The sequence below is a fragment of the Equus asinus genome, chromosome 25 (assembly GCF_041296235.1).
Source record: "Equus asinus isolate D_3611 breed Donkey chromosome 25, EquAss-T2T_v2, whole genome shotgun sequence".
In the NCBI taxonomy this organism is placed as follows: domain Eukaryota; kingdom Metazoa; phylum Chordata; class Mammalia; order Perissodactyla; family Equidae; genus Equus; species Equus asinus.
In genome coordinates, this window is record NC_091814.1 from 40,992,120 (window position 1) to 41,017,406 (window position 25,287).

General features: G+C 47.5%; 1 protein-coding gene and 1 long non-coding RNA gene across 3 annotated transcripts; one reads left to right on the top strand and one right to left on the bottom strand.

Moving 5' to 3' along the window:
- Positions 1-393: 393 nt before the first annotated feature.
- Positions 394-9,936, top strand: GLUL (glutamate-ammonia ligase). Of its 2 annotated transcripts, none has more exons than XM_014845258.3 (7): positions 394-806; positions 3,135-3,313; positions 4,665-4,826; positions 6,407-6,553; positions 6,966-7,093; positions 7,296-7,495; positions 8,071-9,936. In XM_014845258.3, exons 2-7 carry the CDS (start codon positions 3,148-3,150, stop codon positions 8,387-8,389), a joined length of 1,122 nt encoding a protein of 373 aa, XP_014700744.1. In that variant the 5' UTR covers positions 394-806; positions 3,135-3,147; the 3' UTR covers positions 8,390-9,936. The 2 variants fall into 2 exon arrangements, with proteins under 2 accessions (XP_014700744.1, XP_014700745.1); XM_014845259.3 differs by lacking the exon at positions 394-806 and adding an exon at positions 1,522-1,968.
- Positions 9,937-15,489: 5,553 nt separating this feature from the next.
- On the bottom strand, positions 15,490-25,240 carry LOC139042085 (uncharacterized). Its single transcript, XR_011498313.1, has 3 exons — positions 25,059-25,240; positions 24,290-24,533; positions 15,490-16,685 (listed from the first exon to the last, which is right to left on the bottom strand). It is a non-coding gene; the product is annotated as an uncharacterized lncRNA (long non-coding RNA).
- Positions 25,241-25,287: the final 47 nt, after the last annotated feature.

A 25,287-nucleotide genomic window follows, 5' to 3' on the forward strand; every position in this document is an offset into this window, starting at 1 on the left:
GTTGATCACAAACATGAGATCGCAGACTTCCCTTCGCTTCCCCCAACCCACTGAGAGCCAGGAGGGGGCTCTTCCAGGCCGACCCTCGGCGGTCCCCTCTCTGCGCCGCCCTGTCCGCAGGCCCGCGCCATTGCCCAGGCTGCCCAGGGCTTCCCAGGGGCCCGCGCCCCGCGCTCCCTCTCAAACTGGACACGAGCGCCGGGAAGGGGGGGCCGGAGGTTCTCTAACAACAAAAGGCCAAATTCTGTTCCCGTGGGTCAGATTTGTTTCAGGGAGCTCTGGGGTCTGCAGTATGACTTCGTAAAAGAGGATCGCCTGCAAAACTGACCAACCTGAGGGCAGCAGGGGCGGGGGCCGGGGGCGGTGTGCTGGGCGCCTCCAGACCCGGGGACGGGGGCTGCGGGGAGGGCCCCGGGCAGGCGGGGTCCTTCCCGGCAGGAACTCAACCCTCCGCTCGCAGCCAGCCGGCCCTTCCTCCCCTCCCCCCGGCCCTTTCCCTTTCCCTTTCTTTCTTTCTCTCCCGGCCCGCTCGCCCCCACCCGGCGGCGCCGGCACTGCTGCTCGCCCAATGGCCGCGGTGCCTGGGCGCGCATCAGCTGATCCGCCCGCTCCCGGCCGCTGGGAGCCAATCAGGGCGCCGGGGGCGGCCCTGGCCGCCGATAAAGGGTGCGGGGCTGCGGGTGGCCCTGCAGAGCCGAGAATGGGAGAAGAGGGGAACCATTAAGCAGCGCCCGCGGCCTCCTCTCCTCTCCACTCCGCACCTCGCTCTCGCAGCCTGCCCGCCCTGCTGCCCGCTCGCTGCTCAGGTAAGCGCCCGGCCGCCCGGGGGCCGTGGAGGGATGCGCGCCGCCCTCGCCGCCGAAGTGCCCGCGGCGCCCGCGCTTTTGCCCTCGGCTGGGCTCGGCCCCTTCCCACCTCCGGCCCCTCCTCTGCGCCTCGGCTTGCGCGCCCTCCCGCGTGCTTCCTTCCGCCGCCTAGAACTGCTTGCGGCTCGGGGTCGCCGACTGTGGGCGCGCCCGTCGCCAGGCGTCGAGGAGGGCGGGGAGTTGTTTTGATCTTCTTTCGCTGCTTGCGGCCCAAAGCGCCCTCCCCGGAGGTTGCTTGGCGTGGCGAGTTAGGGAGCCGCTGCCCGGGCCCTGCGCCCCCGGCTCGGCCGTGTCGTATGCGCTCTGATTGGAGTGGCCAGGTGGCCTCCTGCGGGAGCCTGGCCTTAGGGATCGCCGTGGTCTGGAGCACCTTTCAGACGCCCGTTGAGGCGAGCGTGGTTAGGGCGGCCGGCCGGCCGGTGCGCGGGTCCCGGGGCCCTGCACTGTGACTGAACAATGCGGAGCCCGGGCCGCGGCGCACCCGGGGGGGGCCTGGCCGGGCAGGGGCAGCCGCGGCGCGCTCAACCTCCTGCCACCCACGCCCCACGCCCCCCTGCCCCCCCAGCCCCCAGCCTCGGCCCTCGGAGGGGATGGCCCCTTGGGCGAGGCCCTGAGATCCCAACGGGGGCCCGAGGGGCGGGGCGCAGACTTTCGAGACAGTTCAGTAGGAAAAGGCTGCTTTCAAAGTGGATTATTCCAGTTGCCCGGGGGGCGGGAAGAGGGGATCCTCCCCCGGCCGCCAGTCTGCGAAAAAGACCGCGAGGGAAGATGAAGACCACCTGGAGTCCCGGTATCCCCGGTCCCCCTCCAACTGCTTCGGCTTCGTCGCCTACTCAGTGAACTCCGGCGAGAAATCGCGGGGCAAGCCTAAGACCGAGACGTCCCAGCCTGCGTCTTCCTGCACGTCCCGGTGGGATCCCGATCGCTCTCTGACTCCCTCTCCGTCCCCGTCCCCGTCGCCCTCTCCGTCTCCCTCGCCCGGAAAGCTCCGGTGCGTGGACCACCGAGAGCCGGAGGGGGAGGAGAGGCGCGAACACAGATCCAAAAGGAGACGGGCTAAAGAGGGCAACCCCAGCGATCCGGTTGATCTTCTGTGGCTGGGGTGAGTGAGGAGGCAGGGAGGACGACAAAGACAGCTGAGAACTGCAGAATCCCGTTTTTCTCCCCAGCGGGTAAACTTGACACCGCGGCGGCACCAGTTGATACAGTCGACTAGGCTGTTGTCATCCTTGGAGAAGAGCAGGAGATGGGATCCCAGGCTTAAGGGAGGAAGTGTGGCTTGACGTTAGAGCTGTAACAGATGGGGAGGAATGGACACTGGGTTGTAGCTTTGAGTGGGAGCTGAAGGATCCGGATTGTGCTGGTAAAGGTAGGGGTAGGGGCGGGGGTGGGATTTGACCGGCCGAATCTTCTAGACTCAGTAGGCAAAGGAATTGGTTCTCCTCTAACACGACTTGACAGACGAGGTTCTCGTTCCCCCGGGGGAAGGGTGAGGCTGTTGGAGGGAGAAGCAGTTGTTTTCAGCTGGGCAAACATGGCCGGTTGCCCATAGAAACTTTGCCACTGTACTTCAGAAAGTTGCCCAAGTCACTGGAGGAGAACAATGTGTTCCCTTTCCTTTCTCCGTGGGCCACCGAGGGGGAGGGAGAGAGAACCTCGTGTTGAGGCTGGTTTTGTGGCTTCAGAGTTTCAGAGGTTTTGTGGTGGTGGCTTGTAGTTTTTAGCATGCCTCAGCTTTTGAAACTCCAGATCTTTTTGATTTAGAAGTGGGGATTTCTGAAATTACTTTGATAAGTGCTCTAGCGAAATCTCGGAATGTCATTCTCAAACTTAAAATACCTTCTGAAGGGAGAACTTTGCCTCAGACTGATGGAAATTATCGCAGTGTGCATCTTAGAACCCAACTTGAATCAGCTATTTTTACCTCTTGGGATAAGACACCCCTTAGGCTACAAGGAAAAGGGAAGGACTCACCCAGGAACAGGACGGAGCAGCCAAGCCTTTCTGTGGCTGGAGTTTACTTCTATTGGGAGACGCTATCTCTTCTGTGAACTCTGTGTCTGAACTTTTGTATTTTCTTTTGTTTTTTGAGGTATTTCCCCCCAGCATCTTAGTATAAAAGATAAAACAATTCCCCTTTGAGTGTGGGACTTCCAAAGGGAGGAGCCACCACTCCCACTGTGACTTCTTGATCTAATTGTCCTCATGGAGTCATTCCTGCAGAGGATCAGTTTGAAGTCAGCGTTCTTCTGTTTTTTTCCTCTCCAGAACATCTTCCACCATGGCCACCTCGGCGAGTTCCCACTTGAACAAAGGCATCAAGCAGGTGTACATGTCCCTGCCTCAGGGTGAGAAAGTCCAGGCTATGTATATCTGGATTGACGGCACTGGAGAAGGACTGCGCTGCAAGACCCGGACCCTGGACAGTGAGCCCAAGTGTGTAGAAGGTGAGAGGCTGGGCGGAGTGGGAGCAGCCGGGAGGTGGGCTGCAGCCTGAGGTCAAGTCGCTAGATTTAGCCTCTTGATTATTCTGTTTGTAAGGCTTTTCTAAGGCCGGGCTTTTTCAGACTTACTCAGTCAACGTGAAGCTCCTACACTGCCTCAAAGCATAGCAACAATGGACTCCTTTATTTAAGTGGGATCTTGCGTGTAAGCTAGTATATTGAAGAAGAAAGGGTAAAAGTCTGTTTTGGGGGGTGGGGGGACTAGAGACTGCTGACTTGCGCATCCCTACTTAGTTGGCGCTGAGGCACCCTGAGAACCCACTTGGAGAACCACTGCTCTGTCTGACCTGCCTGTGCCATCTACTTTACAAACTCCTTAGACTGTTTCAGTCACATCGCTGGGGTTCTAGATGCAAAGCAAACGCGCTAAAGTGGTTTCTTAATAGGACCAGCCACTCCTTTGTTTTTAGTTGATGCCACTTTTGGAAATTCTTAAGCCATCTGATTGCTTATCCCACTTGGAGCTATTATGGAAGAGTTCGTTTTTCGATCTAGAACAAGGCCATAGCCTTTGTCCTGCAAAGGGGCCAGTGGAGAAAAACTATCACCCCGTACTTTACTTTAAGGATGGCTTACTCTTCTGATAATGTGCACGTTTGAGTGAATGAACGATTGACTAGACATAAAGCATATTTGTAAACCCGCTCCGTGGTGAGCATTAGACAGGCACTGGGGGTACGAGGTAAGAGTTTGGTCTCTCCTTCGGCAAACTCATACTTAACTGGAGAGATGAAGAAAGCAATCTATAAAACATAGTAGGAAAAGTGGGTAAGTGATATAGAAGCATCCTTCAATAAGTTATATCCTGCTAGTCGTCTGTTTGCTCATCTACAAAGTAAGGATATGACTTGAGCTAGGGCAGTCCGCAGACGTAGTGTAGGGGATGAATTAGAGAAAGAAGGTACGCAGCTGGCCTAATGGGGAATCGGAATCTTTGTTTCTCCTATTTCAATGTTGTAAATGATGACTGACTTACTGGTGATGTCAGGTTACTTCACTTTGTCTCCTTGGTGTCCGGTAGACTTATTTAGGGAGGAAATGTCATTCTTAGATTGTTCTTGTGATTGTTAGTTCTTTTAAGGAAGTAACGCAATGGTCTTGCACTCAGATAGGAAAGACTGTAAGGCCGTGTACAGACGTCAGGGTTTGCGTATTAATAGTGGCAGTCATACGTCACTGACTTTGGAGAAGAGTGTAGGTCTTCAGAGGTGGAAAGATGAGTGAGGAGCTGTATCTTTCCTAGAAAGCTTCTGTGCATTTGTAACTTAATTTTCCCCTTTCTTTTTTTCCCCAGAGTTGCCCGAGTGGAATTTTGATGGCTCTAGTACTTTTCAGTCTGAAGGCTCCAACAGTGACATGTATCTCGTCCCTGCTGCCATGTTTCGGGACCCTTTCCGCAAGGACCCCAACAAGCTGGTGTTCTGTGAAGTCTTCAAGTACAACCGAAAGCCTGCAGGTGTGTATGGGATAGGTGTGGGTGCCCCACCGCAGTCCGTGAATGCCATTCAGGAGAGGGAGAGGATGCTCCCAAATCCGTATTGGGAAGACAGGACTGTCTCAGAACTGTTTTAGGAGCCTTGGGGATTGGACGTGCATCTCTCCACCCTGGACTTCCTCATTCACAGAGGTGGTGTGGCCCATCTTCCCTTGGTCTCCCCTATTGGTTGCGTAAAATGACACTGGATTCTCCTAAATCTGTTAGCCAGTGGAGTCCCCCGTGACACAGCCCTCCTCCCTGCCAGTGTATTAAGAACGTGGATTCTGAAGTTTGAATGTTGGATTTGATTCTGCATCTGCCCCTTACTGGCTGTAAACTTGGGCAAGTTATTTATCCCCTATACTTTCATTTCCTTGAACTTAAAATGGGGAAAGTAATAAAAATCCATCTCATCAAGTTGTTTTGAGGATTAAATGAGTTAAATGTGCAAATAATTGAGAACAGTTGTACATCAAATGCTGGTTGCTATTTCACTCCAGACAACATGTTTTCTTTCTCTATCCGTCTACTGACTGAAACGTGAGCATCTGGGTTCATTGAGAACATATTCGCCTTGAGGTTGTTGTAGCTGTACCTTTGGGTTTTGTCTGGCATGCCCGTTGCTCCCATTTCTCAGCCCTTCATCGTCTTAAACTCAGATGAAGTCTCATTTCTCTGGAGTCTCGTGCTGCACTCTGCCAGTGAGGCTTTTGGCAAGTCACTGAGTGACTAGACTTGACTTGCCTTTGTTTTGAGAGGCGCTATCCTACTATGTCAAGGGGCAGGAACTCTGAAGCCAAGACACCATGGGTTTCCTGGCTCTGCTGCTGGCCCTGTAACCGAGGCAGACCACCTGACATCTCTGAGCCTCATTTCTCATCTGTAAAAAAGGAGGCTTAGAAGACCCACCTCACAACTGAGTTGTGAAGACTCAGTTGTGGGTTTCCTTTAATCCGTAGGTCTGAAAATGGTTCGTATGACAGAGTTAAGCAGTCAGTAATACGTCTGTTGACTTGTTTTAAGTTTCCCTTCTAGCTTGGAAATTGTTTGCAGTTGAGCTCCTCTCGTTTTCACGTTGTTTTCCTTTTGCACTACATAACTTGGCACTTAATCTTCTCACCTGGAATGTAAGGCTCCGAATAGACAAATGATCCTCTCAATAAAAATTGTAGATTTGGCTCTGAATGTCTGAGAAACCAGGAATAAGTCTGACACCTAGAAGCAGCTATGTAGTGATTAGAGGGTTTAAGTGCCTGACATTTGGTACTTGGGAGGTGGCCAGCATGCAGATATGGTGAAAACTTATTCTGTTCTGGAACCACTGTCATGTGACTTGGTTGTAACCGAGTTTAGTTGTAAGGCTTTGGGGAGCCTCCCTACAGATGTATAATTGCAGCTTTTCTCATCTTGATGGGACACAGAAAGGTTTATACTGGGTCAGTTCATCTCATCATCAACACTTTAGCTGCGTGGAATCCAAAGATCTTTTTCCCGTCACCACTGGGCTTCACTGTATTTGTCCATATGTCCCTAATGGCGTGCTGATTCTCTTTTTGTAGAGACCAACTTAAGGCATACCTGTAAACGGATAATGGACATGGTGAGCAACCAGCACCCCTGGTTTGGAATGGAGCAGGAATATACACTCATGGGCACAGATGGGCACCCTTTTGGTTGGCCTTCCAACGGCTTCCCTGGGCCCCAAGGTAAGTCCCCTTGGTGAGAGGTGAACCTCTTCCTCCCCAGTTGCTTTATTAGCGAGGAAAGTCTCCTCAGACATGGGCGTGACTCCTTGTGAATCAAAAAGCTCTGGGAATATCCCTGAGATTGGCTGAAACAATACTGTAAAGAGCCCTCATGTTACCTAAATCCAGACGTAGATGTTTCAACATTAACGTTGAGGGAAAACCTTTGGCTCCACCGAGGATATGGCCAAGAAGAGCCCCCTGCATACACATACACACACCCCCGCCCCCCCAGGTGAAGGCAGGGAAAGTGATTCCAGAAGCAAGTGTCGAGAGCTTTCTGGTTTCTGACTTTGGTGTGTGCATCTTACATGGAGAGGGATTTTTCTGGGTGTGTCCTGTCTCTTGACACTTTGTCTTGATGCCTCTGCAGGTCCATACTACTGTGGTGTGGGAGCAGACAAAGCTTATGGCAGGGATATTGTGGAGGCTCACTACCGGGCCTGCTTGTACGCCGGCGTCAAGATAGCAGGGACAAATGCTGAGGTCATGCCTGCCCAGGTAAATGTCTTTAGTCCATCACTTTCTGCACCTATAGGCAAGTCGGGACTTGTGCTAGCAAGGGCCGCTGATGCACCACTGCTCAATCCAAAGCCTAAAGGGCGGGTTGGAGCAGAGGTGAGAAGAGAGCAGATTTCAGAGCTTCTGAGTTGAGGTGAGCAGTTTGCTTTATTTTAAAGGCCACCCTTCTTGTTCTCTCTAGTGGGAATTCCAGATAGGACCCTGTGAAGGAATCGACATGGGAGATCATCTCTGGGTGGCCCGTTTCATCTTGCATCGTGTGTGTGAAGACTTTGGAGTGATAGTAACCTTTGATCCTAAGCCCATTCCTGGGAACTGGAATGGTGCAGGCTGCCACACCAACTTCAGCACCAAGGCCATGCGAGAGGAGTGTGGTCTGAAGTGAGTGCCTTCTGCTGGGGCCATCTTACTCTCTTTTCAAGAATACTTGCCAAGGATTTGATGTTCTGGAGAGGAGTAAACCAGACTTCTCAGCCAGTACCTTAGCTCTTGGCGCTTGGCTTCAAAAATTCTCTTCTATTCCTATCCTTTTGTTCCTATTTGAGAAGCACTAAAAAATACTCTAGGAATAGAATTCAAGGATGGTGATGGGAGAAGAGGACATAGATTAATGCATTTGAAAATCTAATAGGAACTAAATTAGGACAATACAAGCATGTGAATGAACTTAATGCTTATGGGTGGGAGAAAGTCTTTAATTAGGGTCTTTTGTTTGACAAATACCATCTACTGTGTGTCTGGCACTCTTCTGAGCACTGGGACACACAGGTAACAAGGTAGAGTTGCTGCCCTTGTGGAGTATTTCTTCTACTTGGGCTGTGTTTCGGTGAATTGGAAACTGGAAAACAGTCTGATAGATGAGTCACTCCATTCTTGGATCCAGACCTGCTCCTCCGACCTTGAAGGGCAGATTTCCTGAGGACAGGTCAGATGATCATCTTTTCTGTTTCCTTTAGGTACATCGAGGAGGCCATCGAGAAACTGAGCAAGCGGCACCAGTACCACATCCGAGCCTACGATCCCAAGGGGGGCTTGGACAATGCCCGGCGCCTAACTGGATTCCACGAAACCTCCAACATCAACGACTTTTCTGCCGGCGTGGCCAACCGTGGTGCTAGCATCCGCATTCCCCGGACTGTCGGCCAGGAAAAGAAGGGTTACTTTGAAGACCGTCGCCCCTCTGCCAACTGTGACCCCTTTTCGGTGACAGAAGCCCTCATCCGCACGTGTCTTCTCAACGAAACTGGCGATGAGCCCTTCCAGTACAAAAACTAAGCGGACTAGACTTGCAGCCATCAAACCCCGCTCCTAATTCTACATCCTGCTCCCACTGTCGCCCCTCTCTCAATTGTCCTAATAGCTGTAACTCAAAGGGTGGAATATCAAGGTCTTTTTTTTTTTTTTTAATTCCTCGTGCCCAGTTAATCTCTTGCTTTTTTTGGCCAGGATAGAAGGGGTCACGTTCTTAATCTCTTCACACACCCTCACCCCCTTTTTTCCTATCACTGAGGCTTTCTAGTGCGTTAGTGGGGTGGCGGGGGGGGACATAACCACTGCTTCCATTTAATCAGGTGTATTTGTCCAATAGGTGTAGCTATCCGGACAGAGAGCGTAGCATTTGTGACGGAGAGGAAGGACTTTTTCTTCAAGGTAGCTGAGTGGGGAGAGGCCTGGCTTACTCTCTGGTTAGGTTAGGATTTCCCCTCTTAGTGGGAAGTTCCATTTTTCTGTTAAAAGTGAGGATTGGGGGAGAAAGAAGGATGGGCATCACAAAGGAAAACGCCCTGTCCTCCTAGCGTGGTGCCTCCCTTGCCTGGGGCTGAATGCCCTCACCCGAAGCCGAGAGAGCTCAGCCTAAACGGATGGACAGCCCTACCTTAGAAGAAAAAGCTCTTATTGCTTGGTCGTCCATTTATAACACAAAGCAGAGTAGTATTTTTATATTTAAATGGAAAAACAAAAAAATTATATATACGGGTGTGCAGAAATGTGTGTTTTTTTCCCTGAAAGAAAAACCATTCTGGTCACCGGGAGCCAAATCTGGGGCAAGTAGTCTGGTTAGGCATGGGGATGTCATACGTGGGGTGAGGGAGGTGATGCTTGAAAAGTTGGTTCTTGGAGGCTCTTATTCCCTTGCTACCACTTAGGGGTTTCTCTGCCCTGCCCACCCTTCTGGATGGGTGGGCACTTCGGTTAACAGGTGGCAGCAGTCAGCCAGCCCCGGGGCTTTGGTTTAAAAGACGCACATGTACACACGGGGTTAGAAATATGAGTTGGCTGGTCAACTTGAGCATGTTACTGACAAGGGGGTTTGGGGGTTATTTTCTGGTGGGACTAGCATGTCACTAAAGCAGGCCTTTTGATATATTAAAATTTTTTTTTAAAAAAGCAAAACAAGTTTAGATTTTAATCATTTGTAGGGTTTCTAAGTCATTGTTTTACAGAATTGCTTGTTTGCTCCCACTGTCTCCTTCCCATCTCTGCTCTCTGAGGCGACGGGGACAGGACTGAGCCAAACACTTGTAATTTTGTATCCTGGTGTCTATTCTGAGTGGAAATATTCCTTTCCTTTGTTAAGATTCCTGAGGAGTTATTTTTTCTTTTATAATAAAAAACAAACCCCACCTTCGGCCCTAAGCTTTCCCTACTGTTTGTGGCTGTTTTTGTGCTGGCGGCGGCAGGCCGGCTGTGGCTTTCTCTTGCCGTGACGACTCGTGATTGCCATGTACAGTATGTTCGGAGTTAGATAACTCCTCATTGTAAACAAGCTGTGTTAACTGCCCAGAGCAACTCTTATAAATCAACCTAACATTCGTAACATCTCTTCTGACTTGATTCTTTGTGATTCTTTTAAGACCCTGTGTGCTATTTCAGCCTGTTCTTGCCTACCAAAAAAGGAGTTTTTTTTAAGAGGCAAAGTAAGCTCAGGTTTACCTGTTCTTGGAATTTTTTAAAAATCTTGAATCATGTTGCTGATCAGCTGTTCCCCCTATCTAGTGGCGTCTCTGTGTTAAGGCATAGCCCAGCCCTAGAGTTGGGTAGTAGAGTACAAACCCACCGTCCCCTCCCCGTGCTCCAGAGCTTGGTTTTCACCTACTGTGCTCTCACATTGTTTTGAACACTCCTCTGGCTTAATTTTATAGCAGCCGAGGATATTTCATGTGCTATCAACTGGGCTCACTATCCTTGCTGGTCTCAGTTTCATCATCATCTGCCCAGCTGCCAGTGATTCACCTAAACAGCAAATATTGACCACGTTGCTACCCTGGTTAAGTCCTCTGAGGCTGGCTGTGCTCCGGGCTGGCCTTGGATGTGCCTTTCCTTGCGCTAGCCCAGTGAACCACTGATGTTCCTCCCAAAAGCTCCCTGTCCCTTGCTCTTGGTCCCTTTACGTGGCAGTTCTTCCACCTTATCCCGGCTTATGAGTACCTTAGCTGCCTTCCACTCCAGGCTGGCTCGGAGCTCCCTCCTGTTCCACGGCACTGTGCACAGACCTCTAGCAAAAGCACTTACTCGTCCAACACTAAGGTGCCAGGTACGGTGGCAGAAGTAATTACTGTTTGTCAAAGGTAGTGTCCTCTGCCAGCTTCGGGGTAGCTGGGGCCTATTACAGCAGACTTAGAGATGAGTTTTCTTTGGGCAAATGTATATTTCGCTCTAGTCTTACGGAAGACTAGGTATCTGTTTTTCTGGGAAGGTTGGCTCCTGGCCATAATCCTAATTTTCAGTGTAGGATGATCTTACCTGTTGGTTTGCTGGGTGAAGTCTCAGTTCGCACCTGTTCCAGCATGCATCTTAAGTGTGCCCTCTGTCACTCAGCGTTTTCCCCATCAATTATGTGGTTATCCTTATTTCAGTTGAAGTTCTGCTTCCCTCTCCCGAGCCCAAGTTGGCCTCCCTTCACTGGGTCGCCCCCACAGTTCTTGGTAGGGTGTATTTTGCACAGCGCCAGCGCTGGATTGAAGAAGCAATGACCTGACACTTTGACTTTTTGCTGATTGTAACTAATTCCCCAACAACGATTACATGAGAAGGAATTCTAAATTAATATCAGGACTTAGGTGGGAACAACCAGCATGTTTCCTTCTCCAACCTCTTACCTAGAATTAGCTTTGGCCTACAGTGCGATCCCCTTGTATTTCTAAGGTGTTTTTTATAGCTCATTTAACAGGGTTACATGATAACTTTGTCCGTGACAGATTAAACAGAATGACAGCCAAGCCTTCAGCCTTAAAGAGACAGGCCGGTATTCACAAAAGGAGTTCTCCATTTTAAACATGAGTTCCCTTAATCTAGTCCTGCCAGTTATTAGATAAGAGCTTAATGACAGCACAAGGTAATAGACGGATGTCAGGGAGCTGATAGAGGATCTAAGGAGTTCCTGGGACGGCTACTGTTGGGACCCTTCAACAAGCCAGATGTGTGCTGCTGGGTAGATATGCCAGTGGATAAAAAAAGTTCCTAAACAAAGTGTTGGTGCTGGGCCTCCAAAAATCTCACCAAAGGCTTCCTTTAGCTAATCCCAGCTACTGCTTGGCCCTGACACCCAGACTGTGCAAAGTCTGGAAAGTAACTTGCTATCCCAGAGAAAGCTCATCACTCAGGCCTTTCTGATTGTAAATTTCGTGAAGGCAGGGGTCCCGCTTTCCTTTCTCACCACTCTGTCCCCAGACCTGTCACGGTGTCTGCAGTGCTTGCTTATGCATTATTTTTAAAAATCGGTTTTGTGAGCTCTAAGCCTACAGCTTGATTGCTTGGTGTGAAACCCATGAGGTCCTGGTGATTTGCCTGCGTTTTAACTCTGGTCATGGCACGAAGGTGACGTTCTGTTGTACTGAGCTTAAAGACTGCTGGCATGACAGTTCTGGCTGGAGTCAGGCTGCCAAGAGCCTCGTGTTGCTTTATGAGATATAACTAATATAAAGTGGTAATTCATCATGTAATTCTAAAGGCTTCAGGTGAATTGCCACTGTAAACAATTAGAGCCGATTAGAGCCCTGCCATTTTATAGCCTTTGGCTCAATCACCAACCACTCATTAGGAAAAAATGTCATCCTTGATTTTACAATCTGCAGATAAATGCTCATACACATATGCACAATACAGACATAAACCATATTTGTGGGCATATGTATACGTGTTCACGTTAGATACACAATGCAAGTATCCTACATGAACCTTTTGCCCAAGATGGAACATCTTATAAAGGAGACTGGAACTTATGAATATCTCTTCCAGAAGCAGTACACTCGCGAGTTCACTGGCCTGAGAAGCTATCACCAGGGGCAGGAAGGCAGGACATAGAAGCTATAAGCATTCTTAAAAAGCCTGCTTGTACTGCCAACCCTTTCTTTCTTTCTTTTTTTTTTTTTTGAGGAAGATTAGCCCTGAGCTAACTGCTGCCAATCCTCCTCTTTTTGCTGAGGAAGCCTGGCCCTGAGCTAACATCCATTCCCATCTTCCTCTATATGTGGGACGCCTGCCACAGCATGGCGTGCCAAGTGGTGCCATGTCTGCACCGGGGATCCAAACCGACGAACCCCGGGTCGCCAAAGCATAACATGTGCACGTAACCGCTGTGCCACCAGGCCGGCCCCAGCCAACCCTTTCTCATTCCACCCTCCCTGTGCTTTATGGATGGGACGTTCTAGGCACTGACAGCTGTTGAGTATTTGCCTGTGGTTCACTGCCAAGAGCCCCTCTGATGTAAGCGGGTGGTGTCCTAGTCCCGTGTTACAGAGGAAGTATCCACGCAGTTCCTGTTGTCATTTGATGAGTTGATTTTCGGGAGCCTTGGACCTCCGCAAGTTGTCCTCTTTCTCATGGGTTTCAGATTGTCTTGAGATTGCAACTCGTCTCGGCTTACTCAACCTCTCTACCGTATGACACAGTCAGCATATCTGTTGACTTAACTCCAGTGAGCACACTCTCACTAAATCTAAACTCTGCCTGGAAGCCTTCCGCATTTGCCTTTCTTTTTTTTTTAAAAAAGATTTTATTTTTCTCCTTTTTCTCCCCAAGCCCCCCGGTACGTAGTTGTATATTCTTAGTTGTGGGTCCTTCTAGTTGTGGCATGTGGGACGCTGCCTCAGCATGGCCTGATGAGTAGTGCCATGTCCGCGCCCAGGATTCGAACTGACGAAACCCTGGGCCACCGCAGCGGAGCGCGCGAAGTTAGCCACTCAGCCATGGGGCTGGCCCCTGCATTTGCCTCTCAATAAAAGTTCAGAATAACTCCTCCCTTGTGACTATTATACTGCTCTATTGACACTAAATGGAAGAGGCCTTCAAGAGACCTCCAGGGGCTGGCCTGGTGGCACAGCAGTGAAGTTCACATGTTCTGCTTCAGCAGTGCGGGGTTTGCTAATTCAGATCCCACGTGTGGACCTACACACCGCTTGGCAAGCCATACTGAGGCAGCCGTCCCACATAAAATAGAGGAAGATGTTAGCTCAGGGCCAGTCTTCCTCAGCAAAAAGATGAGGATTGGCAGCAGATGTTAGCTCAGGGCTAATCTTCCTCAAAAAAAAAAAAAGAGACTTCCAAAATGTAATAAAATGGGGGCTAAATAAGAACTGTTTTTGATGTTTTCATGCAAACCTATGAATATGAATATGAACGAATATGAATATGAATGAATATGAATATGAATGAGGGGGGTCAAGTGAATGGAAATTCTTCTCTCCCTCTTCTGCGTGTCGCTCCTCCTCTTACAGCTGAAAGAGTGTCATTGGCGTCACCCAGAGTTTGGGACCTCTGGTCCTGTTGCTATGTGTACTAGCTTATCCTCAAACGACTTTGTGAGCTGTTTTGGTAAGTCTACTCAAATAACGCTGTAGCGAAGTACAGTATCATATCAGTAGAGGAGAGGAAGGAGGAGTTTTTTGGAAGAAGTAAACACTTGTCTGGTCCCTGGGAAGGAATTTGCGATACATTAAGAGCTAAGTTTAGAGAGACAATGCAATAGGAGAATCCACTTCCCCAGGGCCTCCTCTAAAGGAAAAGATCAAAAAAATGAATGTTCTGGGGGCTGGCCCAGTGGCGCAGGGATTAAGTTCCCACGTTCCACTTTGGTGGCCCAGGGTTTGCCGATTGGGATCCTGGGTGTGGACATGGCACCGCTTGTCAAGCCATGCTGTGGCAGGCATCCCACATATAAAGTAGAGGAGGATGGGCACAGGTGTTAGCTCAGGGCCAGTATTTTGGGGGTGTTTTTTGTTTTTTTAGTTTTCTTTTAAGGAAGATTAGCCCTGAGCTAACATCTGCTGCCAATCCTCCTCTTTTTTGCTGAGGAAGACTGATCTGAGCTCACATCCGTGTCCATCTTCCTCTACTTTATATGTAGGACGCCTACCATAGCATGGCTTGACAAGCGGTGTGCATAGGTCTGTACCAGGGACCCCAACCAGCGAACCCCAGGCTGCTGATGCGGAACCTGCGAACTTAACTGCTGTGCCAACAGCCGGCCCCTGAGGTCCAGTCTTCCTGTTATAGGAAGATGTTATATATAGGCAATAGATATTAGCTCAGGGCTAATCTTCCTCAAAAAAAAAAAGAAGAATGTTCTGGGTTTCTCCTCCCCATACAACCTACCACCAGACTTATTCCTAGGTGGGCTTAGGATCCAGAAACTGCCAACCTATTATCATTTTTATATAAATATATTGCGGCCTGGCTCACTTAAGGCACTTAGCTGTGTAAGCCTTCAGTAAATGTTTGTTGAATTAAATTGTCAGAGAAAAGTCATTACCAGGATCACTAGCTAAAGGAAGTGGATGGAAGCTTGGGGTGGGATGGGGGTGAGGTGGGGTGCAGTTTATTCATAAGCATTAATCTTAGATGTTAATGGTTTGTGTATGAGCTGCCCCATTCCTGCAGTTAATCCCAAATTATCTGGTCCAGAAATATCCTCCTCTCTCTGATCCCAAATGCCGGGCCTCTGGGCGTGATCATCCCAATTGCTATTTTCTGGAAGCAGCTGAGTCTTCCAGGTTCCTCCCTTCCCCTTGGGAGGGGACAGTTGGGAGTGTACTTAGACTATCTGGCATTAAGTGATTCATTGCCGTGGAAATTGACACGATTCTTACAGAATCAGCCTGAGATAAGCTATAGACGTCCCTGAAATTTCTCCCGATTTGGAATTCTGTGCTGTGAACCATCATGTCCAATAGTGAAATGAAGCAGTTCAGAGTTGAATTTGCTTTCTTGGAGGATAAGAATATTTTTCCGATTTGTGATTACTTATTTGTCATCAAGGTTCACAGTTTAATTCCGAAAGTCAGGTGCATTGGACAAGTCTGAAAGAAATGAACAAGCCATATCTTAATACAGCATTTCTTTTTTTTTTTTTTTAAAGATTTTAGTTTTCTTTTTTTCTCCCCAAAGCACCCAAGTACATAGTTGTATATTTTAAGTTGTGGGTCCTTCTAGCTGTGGCATGTGGGACGCCACCTCAGCATGGCCTGATGAGCAGTGCCATGTCCGCGCCCAGGATCTGAACCAGCAAAACCCCGGGCCGCTGAAGCGGAGCATGCAAACTTAACCACTCGGCCACGGGGCCAGCTCAATACAGCATTTCTTTTGGAGTGAAAAAAACTATGAGGCCACATTTCAGTATGAGTAGCAATAGGAATATTTCATCATAAAGTGAATTAGAACTCATTTCTTCCAGGTTAAAGAGAAACAGTTCCCTATGTTTGAAGGCTCCAGCTTCATGTACAGGAGTCCTAAAGCTGGATTCCAATCCTCAGGGAGCTCAGCCCTCTCTGTTCACCCCTGAGGGATGCATATCATTTGAAGGCATTGTAAGTATATTATCTATTGTTGCATAACAAATTAACCCAAAAAAGTAGCAGATTAAAACAGCAAATACTTATTATCTCATACAGTTTCCTAGGATCAGGAGTGTGGGAGTGACTAGCTGGGTGGCTCTGCCCCAGAGTTTCTTTGGAGGCTGCAGTCAACTGTTAGGGCTGCAGTCCATGAAGACGGGGACTGCAGGATCTGTTCCCAAAGTCATTCCCGTGACTGTTGGCAGGAGACTTCAGGTCCTTGGCACATGGGCCTCTCCATAGTGCTGCACGTGACATGTCTTTCGCCAGAGTGAGTGAACCAAGAAAGAAAATGAAAGAGAGAAGAGAGAGATGGAAGCCAGTCTTTTTATAACCTAATCTTGGAAGTGATATTCCATCAGCTTTGCCATACTCTAGAAGCTAGAAATGAGTCTCTAAATTCAGTCCACACTTAAAGGGAAAAAAAGCTCCACCTCTTGAGGGGAAACGTGTCAAAGAATTTGTGGGCAAACGTTTAAATTCATCACAATGGTCAGCTTTGGCCCTGAGACAATAGTTAAGATTGAAGTATTATTCAGGGAAGAAAGTATTGGAGGTTTCTGGTTTCTTTCCTTTGATTCCTGTTCTTAATTTATGCCGTCTTCTCTGTCAGAGAGTGGAATTAAGGATTTCCAGGCCAATGTCTGTGCTTAATTGGGAGGGAGGGATAATGTTGGTTACTTCTTTCCCTTTCTCCATCCCAAACAGCAAGGGTGTCCTCTGGGAGCCATACAGGGAACCTGGAACAGGCAAGAAGATAGAGGCAATGTCTACAGGGACCAAAAGAGCCCCAAAGAGTGTGTTTTTGCACATAAAGTAAATTCCCAGACTGGACTCCTATAGGCCTTCCAAAGCCAGTTAGAACCTCTGCGTTCACATTAGCTCCACTACAAGCCCAAACCCACATGCTCCACTGTGAGACACCTCCTTCCCATCAAAGATGCCCTTGATAGTCACTGTACCCACCTTCCATCTGGATTAAGATGTTTGGAGAAGACATATACCACAATGTGATTGATTCCCTCCTTACCCAAGGCTAAACCTTCTCAAATCCTAAAAAATTACTTTATGACTCAGTCCTTCTCCTGATACTTAGGAAAGAAAGGCAAATACTTAGCAGAAAGAGTACAAACCCAGAAACCCCAAGAGACTTCTATGTTCTTACACAGCATTGCCAGGAGGGACCCAAAGGGAGCCACATTAATATTTCTGCCTGAATAATCAGGATCCGGGAGCCAGTAACACCCCCAGGGGACAAGGTTACCATAAGCCACTTGTGGGAGCTTTAAAATATTGATATCACCCTATGCTTTTGTCTACACAACTATTGAGAAACCAAGAAACACTTCTAGGGGCTGCTAAACTCATGTGGATTGTGCAAAGTTTTTACAGAGATGCCAACTGAGAATCCCAGAGGTAGGGACAGAGCGTGGAAAGAATGGAAGATTCTTGTCCTAGTCCTCACTTTATTTAATCATTTAGTCTCTCTTTGTCACCACCCACTCTACCCCCACACTCCCTTGTCTCTGACATATTCCTTCTCTGCCTTTTAGCGCATTGGAAAGCTCTAAGAGCTCAAGTCTCAAGAGAGACTTAGATGTCTGGGGCACTGGAAACATGTAAGCCCTTTTCTGCTGATCCTCCTTGCAAAGAGTCCAAGAGAGCCCAGCAGTGCCAAGCGCCGGGTGTTTTTTTTTTTTCACTCTGGGTTTCACCCAGCCTGGCATGGCAGGCAGCAGACTCATTTTGCTTTCATAAGCCATATTATGTAACTAAGATCTTGAATAGTGACACTGAGCCAACTTAGAGGTCACAACAGAAGGGTAGGTGAAGAACAATCAAAGAATGGACAGAGAATAAGGAAAGAGAGCAAGAAGGGAGAAGGAGAAGAGAGAGAAAAAAATGGAGGAGAGAGTGGAGACTGCGAGGCCATTTGATATCTATTGCCTGTTCGTAGGTTCTGGATCTCCAGTGACAAGATATGCTATACGAAAAGTTCTTCTCCCCTCATTTTACCTGGGCAGGAGGCCTCCTTCAGTTCACAATACGGAGGAGCTCGCTGAGTGCCAGCTGCCTATGGGCATCACTCTGCAGCCCACTGGTGCACCTATTGGAGGCTGCAGCAGCATGGCATGCTGTAGCACTGAATGTTCTCGGTGGAAAACAAACAGGCATGACATTGTCTCCATTCACCCAGCATCCGTCACAATTCCATGCTGACTTACATGAGTCAGGGGGCTGGTGAAGGAGGAAGCCCAAAAGAGTCTTGGGGACCTGAGGACATTTTCTTCAGTATTTCAGAAGATTATAGCCCACTGTAGCTCACTTCCAGGAACTCAGATAGACAACAGGAGCAGGCGCCAAAGATAGGGTAAAGGGTTCTGAATTTATACCCATAAAATGTCACTTTGTTTCATTTGCTTTAATCAGATTAAATCTGAAGGCAATAGTAGTGATGCTGAGGTATGGCCTCCATCTATGTCCCAACCATCTAAGGAATCTTCTTTTTTCATCAGTGCTTCCTTAATGGAAATTTCATTGGCCTTTGGTGTTCAAAGTTGCTACCTGAAGTAGAATCCTAAAGAGTTGGAGCATATATTTGATGACCACCCATAATGGATGCAGGGTTCTTAAACCTGGGAGGCTGGACAAAATGACCAGTGGGGCAGTCTTGACAGGATTCGCGTCTCCATTGAGCCATTTCTTTCTCAGATTAAACATTCCTAGGTACTTCTATTCTGTAATGACTTCTAAATCCTTCACCAGACTGTTCTTATTCTTCTAGATATTCTCTGGATTGTCAGTCCAGTTCTAAAAGGCCAATTCTCCAGAACTGGTCTAATGGGTGTGATTTCAGAATAGGTGACTTCTTCTTCCTTCCAGACACCAAATTTCTAATTAACATAAGAAAAACTCTAGGAACTGGCCTGGTGGTGTAGTGGTTAAGTTTACACACTCCACTTCGAGGCCCCGGGTTCACAGGTTTGGATCCTGGGCCCGGACCTACACACCACCCATCAAGCCAAGCTGTGGCACACAAAACAGAGGAAGGTTGGTACAGATGTTAGCTCAGTGACAATGACACTGTAATCTTGTAAATCTACTTGCCTTGTAAATCTATTTGGAATAACTGAGTAGATTCTGATGGGGATTATGGGATTGGTAAAGCCACCATACCTCAACATCACTACTATTAGCTTCAGATTTTTTTTTTTTTGAGGAAGATTAGCCCTGAGCTAACTGCTGCCAATCCTCCTCTTTTTTCTGAGGAAGACTGACCTTGAGCTAATATACGTGCCCATCTTCCTCTACTTTATATGTGAGACGCCTACCACAGCATGGCATGCCAAGACAGTGCCATGTCTGCACCTGGGATCTGAACTGGCGAACCCCGGGCTGCCGAAGCAGAATGTGCGAACTTAACCACTGCATTTTGTGGGTGTAAGTTCAGAGCTCTCTGCCCTATCTTCGGCATCTGCTCCTGTAGTCTATCCAATTTCCTGGAAAATACTCAATAAAAGTTGTTGAATGAGTAGGTGAATTCTTATGGATCTGAGCTACCCATCTATATTCCTCCTCTATCTTTTGGGCATGTGCTTTAAAAAATTACAAACTCTACAAAAATCCATGTAACGAAAGACTTTATCTGTAAAGGTTTCTTTCCCCCTGCGTTGGCAATTACTGCATGCTAGGTGCTGTTGACCCATTTAACAGCACAACGACCCTAGGAGGTGATGTTACTCTTACTGTTCCCATTTTACAGATAAGAAATCTGAGGCATCTCAGGATGAAGTCGCTTGCCAATGGCCACACACTAGTAAGAAGCAGAGTCGGGATCTGATCCCAGGCAGTCTAGTTCCACAGTTTCCTGGAACTCAGTCTGTTTGCTCATCCCTAAAATGGCAGTGATAAGTGTCCGGTGCACTCTACTATATTGCTGTGAGGACACGGTAAATGGGAAAGTGCTTTGCAACTTGTGCGATGCGGCATCGACGTACATTAATTTTAGTTACAAGAGTAACAGATCCTTTTCTTTTGTTTTAACTTATTGTGACATGGCCACAGTTTTATTTTAGAAACTGTTCTTGGGGCCAGCTCCTTTGTCTTTTTGTCTCAGAAAGGGAACATTTCTAACTCAGGGAAGTTTTTGACTTCTTGGCGCCTTGGTCTTCTCCCTTTCAAAGTGGAATCTCTCAGTTTATGGTTTTAGATCATGCTGATTGGGAAGCGACTTTATGCTGGGGTGGAGAGGAAAGAACAGAGGAAGACCTGAAAGGAATGTGGTCATATCTGCTTAGCTTTCCTTTGCGACCTGAAAAGTCTTAAGTGTGACGATGATGACTCTATTATATTCCTAAAGATCTGCGCCTCAACAGGGGCTAAAAAGACCAGATGGATGAAGAAGGAAAACAAACAGCTTGAAGTTTCCACTATGATTCTCACAGTTCGCTTGGCTCCTCACATCTAAGTAGGAGGACCCAGCAGGCAACCTATTGCATCTTCGAGATGTTCCTAAAAGGCAGCAGAGAGGAGGTTCAAGTGAAGAAAGGAGCATGGGAACATGGGAACTATGGCAATGGCTATACAGCTAGTGTATTCCTTGACCATCTAAGTTCTGCTCTTCAAAAGACAAAGGACTTACTTGTTTTAATTGGCAGGAAGACATTAAACTAAGCTGGAACTAACCTTTCACCTCCTCTCCACCTTTTCCTCAAACATCGCAACCATAAAAAGATGGTCCTTTACAATTCCACGCTAACCAAAGAGTTCTGTGTTCCCAGCACCACCTTTCCGCAACTGCAGTAATGGGGCAAATTGTCAACTTTCAGAATCAGGGACTCCACCCTAGACCTAACTACATAATAATCTCCAGAGGAGGGGGAGAGGGAGTATGTATTTTAAGAACCATCCCAGTGGTTGGCCCAGTGGCAGAGTGGTTAAGTTTGTGCCCTCCGCTTCAGTGGCCCAGGGTTTGTAGGTTCAGATTCCCAGGCACCTCTCGTCAAGCCACGCTATGGCGGCATCTCACATAAAATAGAGGAAGACTGGCACAGATGTCAGCTCAGCGACAATCTTCCTCAAGCAAAAGGAGGAAGACTGGCAATAGATGTTAGCTCAGGACCAGTCTTCCTCACAAACAAAAGACAAAAAACAAAGAAAACCATCCCAAATGATTCCTCTCAATCAAGCTCAGGAAATACGTATTGGCTTCAGAGTGCTGAAAAGCTCTGATTCTGGACTCCCAGGACCTGGGTTCACTCTCCATCTGGCATCAATTTACTTAAATTCATCAAGATTAATTTTCCATTCTTGTAAAGTGGGGATCATAACACACCAAGTTGCACAAGGGAGTGTGTTGCTACAAAGCCCAGTCTCCTTCCTCAGGCATCAGGACCATTCTGGACCATACTTTTAACTGATTATCCAACACTAATTCTGTCAAGCCCTTGTTTTTCTCAATCCAGCCAGAGCTTGAAACCTCAGCCTTCATTGCAGGGTCTCTCACATCCACGCTGCTTCACATATTCCCTAATTGGACCCGTTCATTCCTCCGTTCCCCACAGCTGACCCTTCCACTGTGCTCTCTGGAACTCCTGGCTTGTGATCAGCAGGCTCCCTATGGAGTCCTAACTTACTCTCTGCTCATGCCCTCCGTCTCATCGCCTTGACCAACACCCTCATGACAAGGAATTCCTTCAGGACCAGACAGATATATGAGTCCAGAACTTCTGGATCCCAGATACCTCTGTGAGTTCTTGGCTCCTCTTCACCCCTCATCTTTCCTGGCCTTTCCTTTGCAATTTCTTTCACCGGCTCCTCCTCCTCCTTTGACTGGCTCCAACCTCTACATCTTGGAGAGCTTCTAGGGTTCTAACCTAGACTCTCCCCTGGTAACCTTCAGTCTCCATGCCACAATTTTTATCTCCAGCCTAGATCTCTCCCTTGAGCTCTCCAATCGCGTACTTGACAACCCTACTTGGCTAACAGGAATCTAAAACTTAAAGGGAACCCCATATGGAGCTCTTTATTTCAGAGCACCTTTTCTAAGACCCTTCCTCCCCATCTCTCTGGCACCATCCATTGTTGCCCCAAACTTAGCAATTAATCTTGCCCCCCCCCCCTTCTCTTTCCTGGCATTCTCTCTTTCCATCTTGTCCATCAGCAAATCCTGTACGTTTTACTTACAAATGTATTTGGAATCCTTCCGTTCTCATCCATCTCCACCATCACATTCCTAGTCCAAGTCACCATCATGTGTCACTTGTATTTCTACTTAACGCTTCCCTTGCAAATGATCTTTCTCCTTCAACTCTAAGCTCTAATTAGTGTATTTCCCAACAGCAACCAGAGTAATTCTTCAAAACCTAAATCCGATTATGTCCCATCCCTTCTAAAAGTTATTAATGGTTTCCCATTGTTGCTGTAATGAAATTCAAACTCCATTTGTTGTCTGTTAGGTCCTGCATTGGTCTGGACCCCTCCAACTTCTTCTAAGACCCATGTCCTCACTCCTTGTGCTCAGTCCTACTGTCCTGCTTTTTGTTCTGGGAGTGCACCAAGATGGTGACCTTTGAGTGTGCTGTTTCTTCTGGGGGAAGAGGATCTTCCCCGGGTTCCAAGCAGAGCTGTCTGATTCTCACAGGTCTCAGCTCACCTGTTACCTTCTCAGAGAAGCATTCCCTAACCACGCATCAAAACCTTCTCCTCTGTCCTCCCTTTTATTCTATCATATCAATCTTAGGATTTCTTTTATCACAAACATCATAATTAGCTCTTTTTTAATCATAACTTTCCCATGCTAATCTATTTATTTATGTTTTTATTATCTGTGTTCCTTATTATAATTATTATTTTCTATATGATGTACTAGAAAGAGTTTGGGATATGGAACTAGATGGAAGGCCTAACTTAATTTTAGGTCCCATTACTTACCTATTATGTGATCTTGGCAATTTGCTTTCTCTCTGTGCCTTATTTTTCCATTGAGTAGAATGGGGTTAACATAGCACTGTGAGGTTGTTGTTAGGATTAATGAGATAACATCCATAAAGTGCTAAGCAGAGTTTTTCCTGCTCCTACATGCCCAGAATGGCATTTCTAAAGACATTTGCTTTCACAAAATTACATCCCAAGTAAAATCATTTTAAGAATTGTTAAGTCTTCATAGAAAGTTTTTTCCTATAGTTCCCCTCCCATTTTTAAGGCATGAATCAAGGAAATGGTCTGGGCACCTTCTTCTTGCAAACCAGTAGAGTGGACACAAGGCCTCTCACTCTTGGAGAACAGACGTTAGGGAAGGAACCCACATAGCAAAACATCGCTCTCCAAACAAGCCCAGGGACGCCCAGGGAGGGCTTGAAGGAGATCTGGCAGAGACAAGGAAACGTTTTAAAGTAGCTCCCTGCAAACACTGGACTTGTGAGGGTCAGAAAGGGGACTGGCCATTGGAGCTTGTGTTGTGATTTGTTTAGAAGTTTATATTGCTTTCTTTACTCCTAGGAGCTAAGCTCCAAAGGTAGAGACTCTATCCCTTCTATTTCATTGAAATTCTGGCTTTCTTCCACCACCTTTAGATCATGTCTATTTGGGAGGTAACTTTTGCATAAAAAGAAAAATTAAATACTAGGTTTCAATACTGAAGTCCTGGGGTCAGGGCACTGGTTCTGTCAGATACAACGTAGACAGAGGTTCTGCACCTTTCTGGCATGCTTATATGCTTAGAGTCATACACTATTCCTGGAAAGGTTTATAAGTCCTGATGGTAGTGACATCGAGATGGGTCAGAGAGAATTGTTTGTGGTTGTTTTTCTCTACAGTCCAGGGTTTTAAAAAGATCGTGCATTTATGATCTTTTCAGGAAAAACGTCTATACTTTTTAGCACCATGGCACTAAGTGTATGAATCAGTGATGGAGAGACGTTTGATCCTCTTAACTTTGGGCAAGTCCCTTAATCTTGCTGAGATATTTCATCATCTGTAACGTGGTTATAATGATGTACAGCCCTAGGATTAAGTGAGGCTACTATGTGATGGTGCCAAAGCACACCATTAGGGAACACAGCAGATGTCTAACAAATGCTCATTAGTCTCCCTTTCTGTCTCCCCCACCATAGGTAGGGCCATCAACACATCATCTCTCATGGCTTGGGTTTCCTTTCTTAGGCCAGGAAAGTTGCTGCAGATGCCACAGCTATTTAAATCAACTGACCTTTCCTGCTAAGGCTCTGGGACACCTCTATCTTAGGCTGGGATGACTCAGTTTGCTGATGACGAAGTTACTGGGAGTGCGTTGGGAGGTGGGGCAGGGGTGGGGCCATGCCTTGGTTAGACCCATATGACTTACTGGCTCTTATGTTCTGCAAATTTCTCTTGATAGAGATGCCTGCCAGCCAGACTGGTAATCTCTGGGAAGATAGAAACAGCAGAGCTCATGGCTCCAGCTCCCATCTTCCCCTTGGTTTCCTTTCTCCACTGTTGCCAGTTCTAATTTCCTTTGTTGCCTTGGCTGCACCAAGTCCTCTCCTGAGGGTGATGGAGCTTTGTCTGAGCAGCAAGGTTGGGCTGGCAGGCTTTCCAGAAGACATGATCTAGAGAAACAGACAAGAACCTTTCATTATCTCCTTAAGAGGCACTGTCAGGATGTCACTGTCCCACCTGGTTCTTTCAAGCCAAGTGACCCCACCAAGGGAAGTCACATAATTTAATCACTATTTCCATCAGCTCTACTTGCCCCCATCCCCCATCACGCAATCTAAATAAAAATAGTGAGTTTGCTAACGCCAGAGAGTAAACCCACTCCACACACACTACCACAACCTACTAGAAAATTCCTCCTGGAGTTAAGCTGAACTTATTCAAGACTGAACACTGGACATGGTTTTCCCAAAGCTTTGCAAAAATACTGTGTTGGTACGAGAAGCAACTTACACAGAGCTCCATTTGATCCTCATAGCTTTTATTTATAAAAAGCACAAAGTGTTAATTTTATGTATCAACTAGGCTGGGCCATGGTGTCCAGATATTTAGTTCAACATTATTCTGGATGTTTCTATGAAGGTGTATTGGGACGAGATTAATGTTTAAACTGGTGGACTTTGAGTAAAGCAGGTTACCTTTAATAACGTGGGTTGGCCACGTGCAATCTGTTGAAGGCCTTCATGAAACGAAGACTGACTTCCCCCCAGCAAGAAGGAATTCCGCTATGACTGGGACTGCAACTTTTCTCTGAAATTCCAGCCTGCCGGCTCACCCCATCAGATTTCGGACTTGCCAAGCCTCCACAACCGCATGAGCCAATTCCTTAAAATAAATCTCTCGTGCTCTGTCCCCCTCCCCCCACCG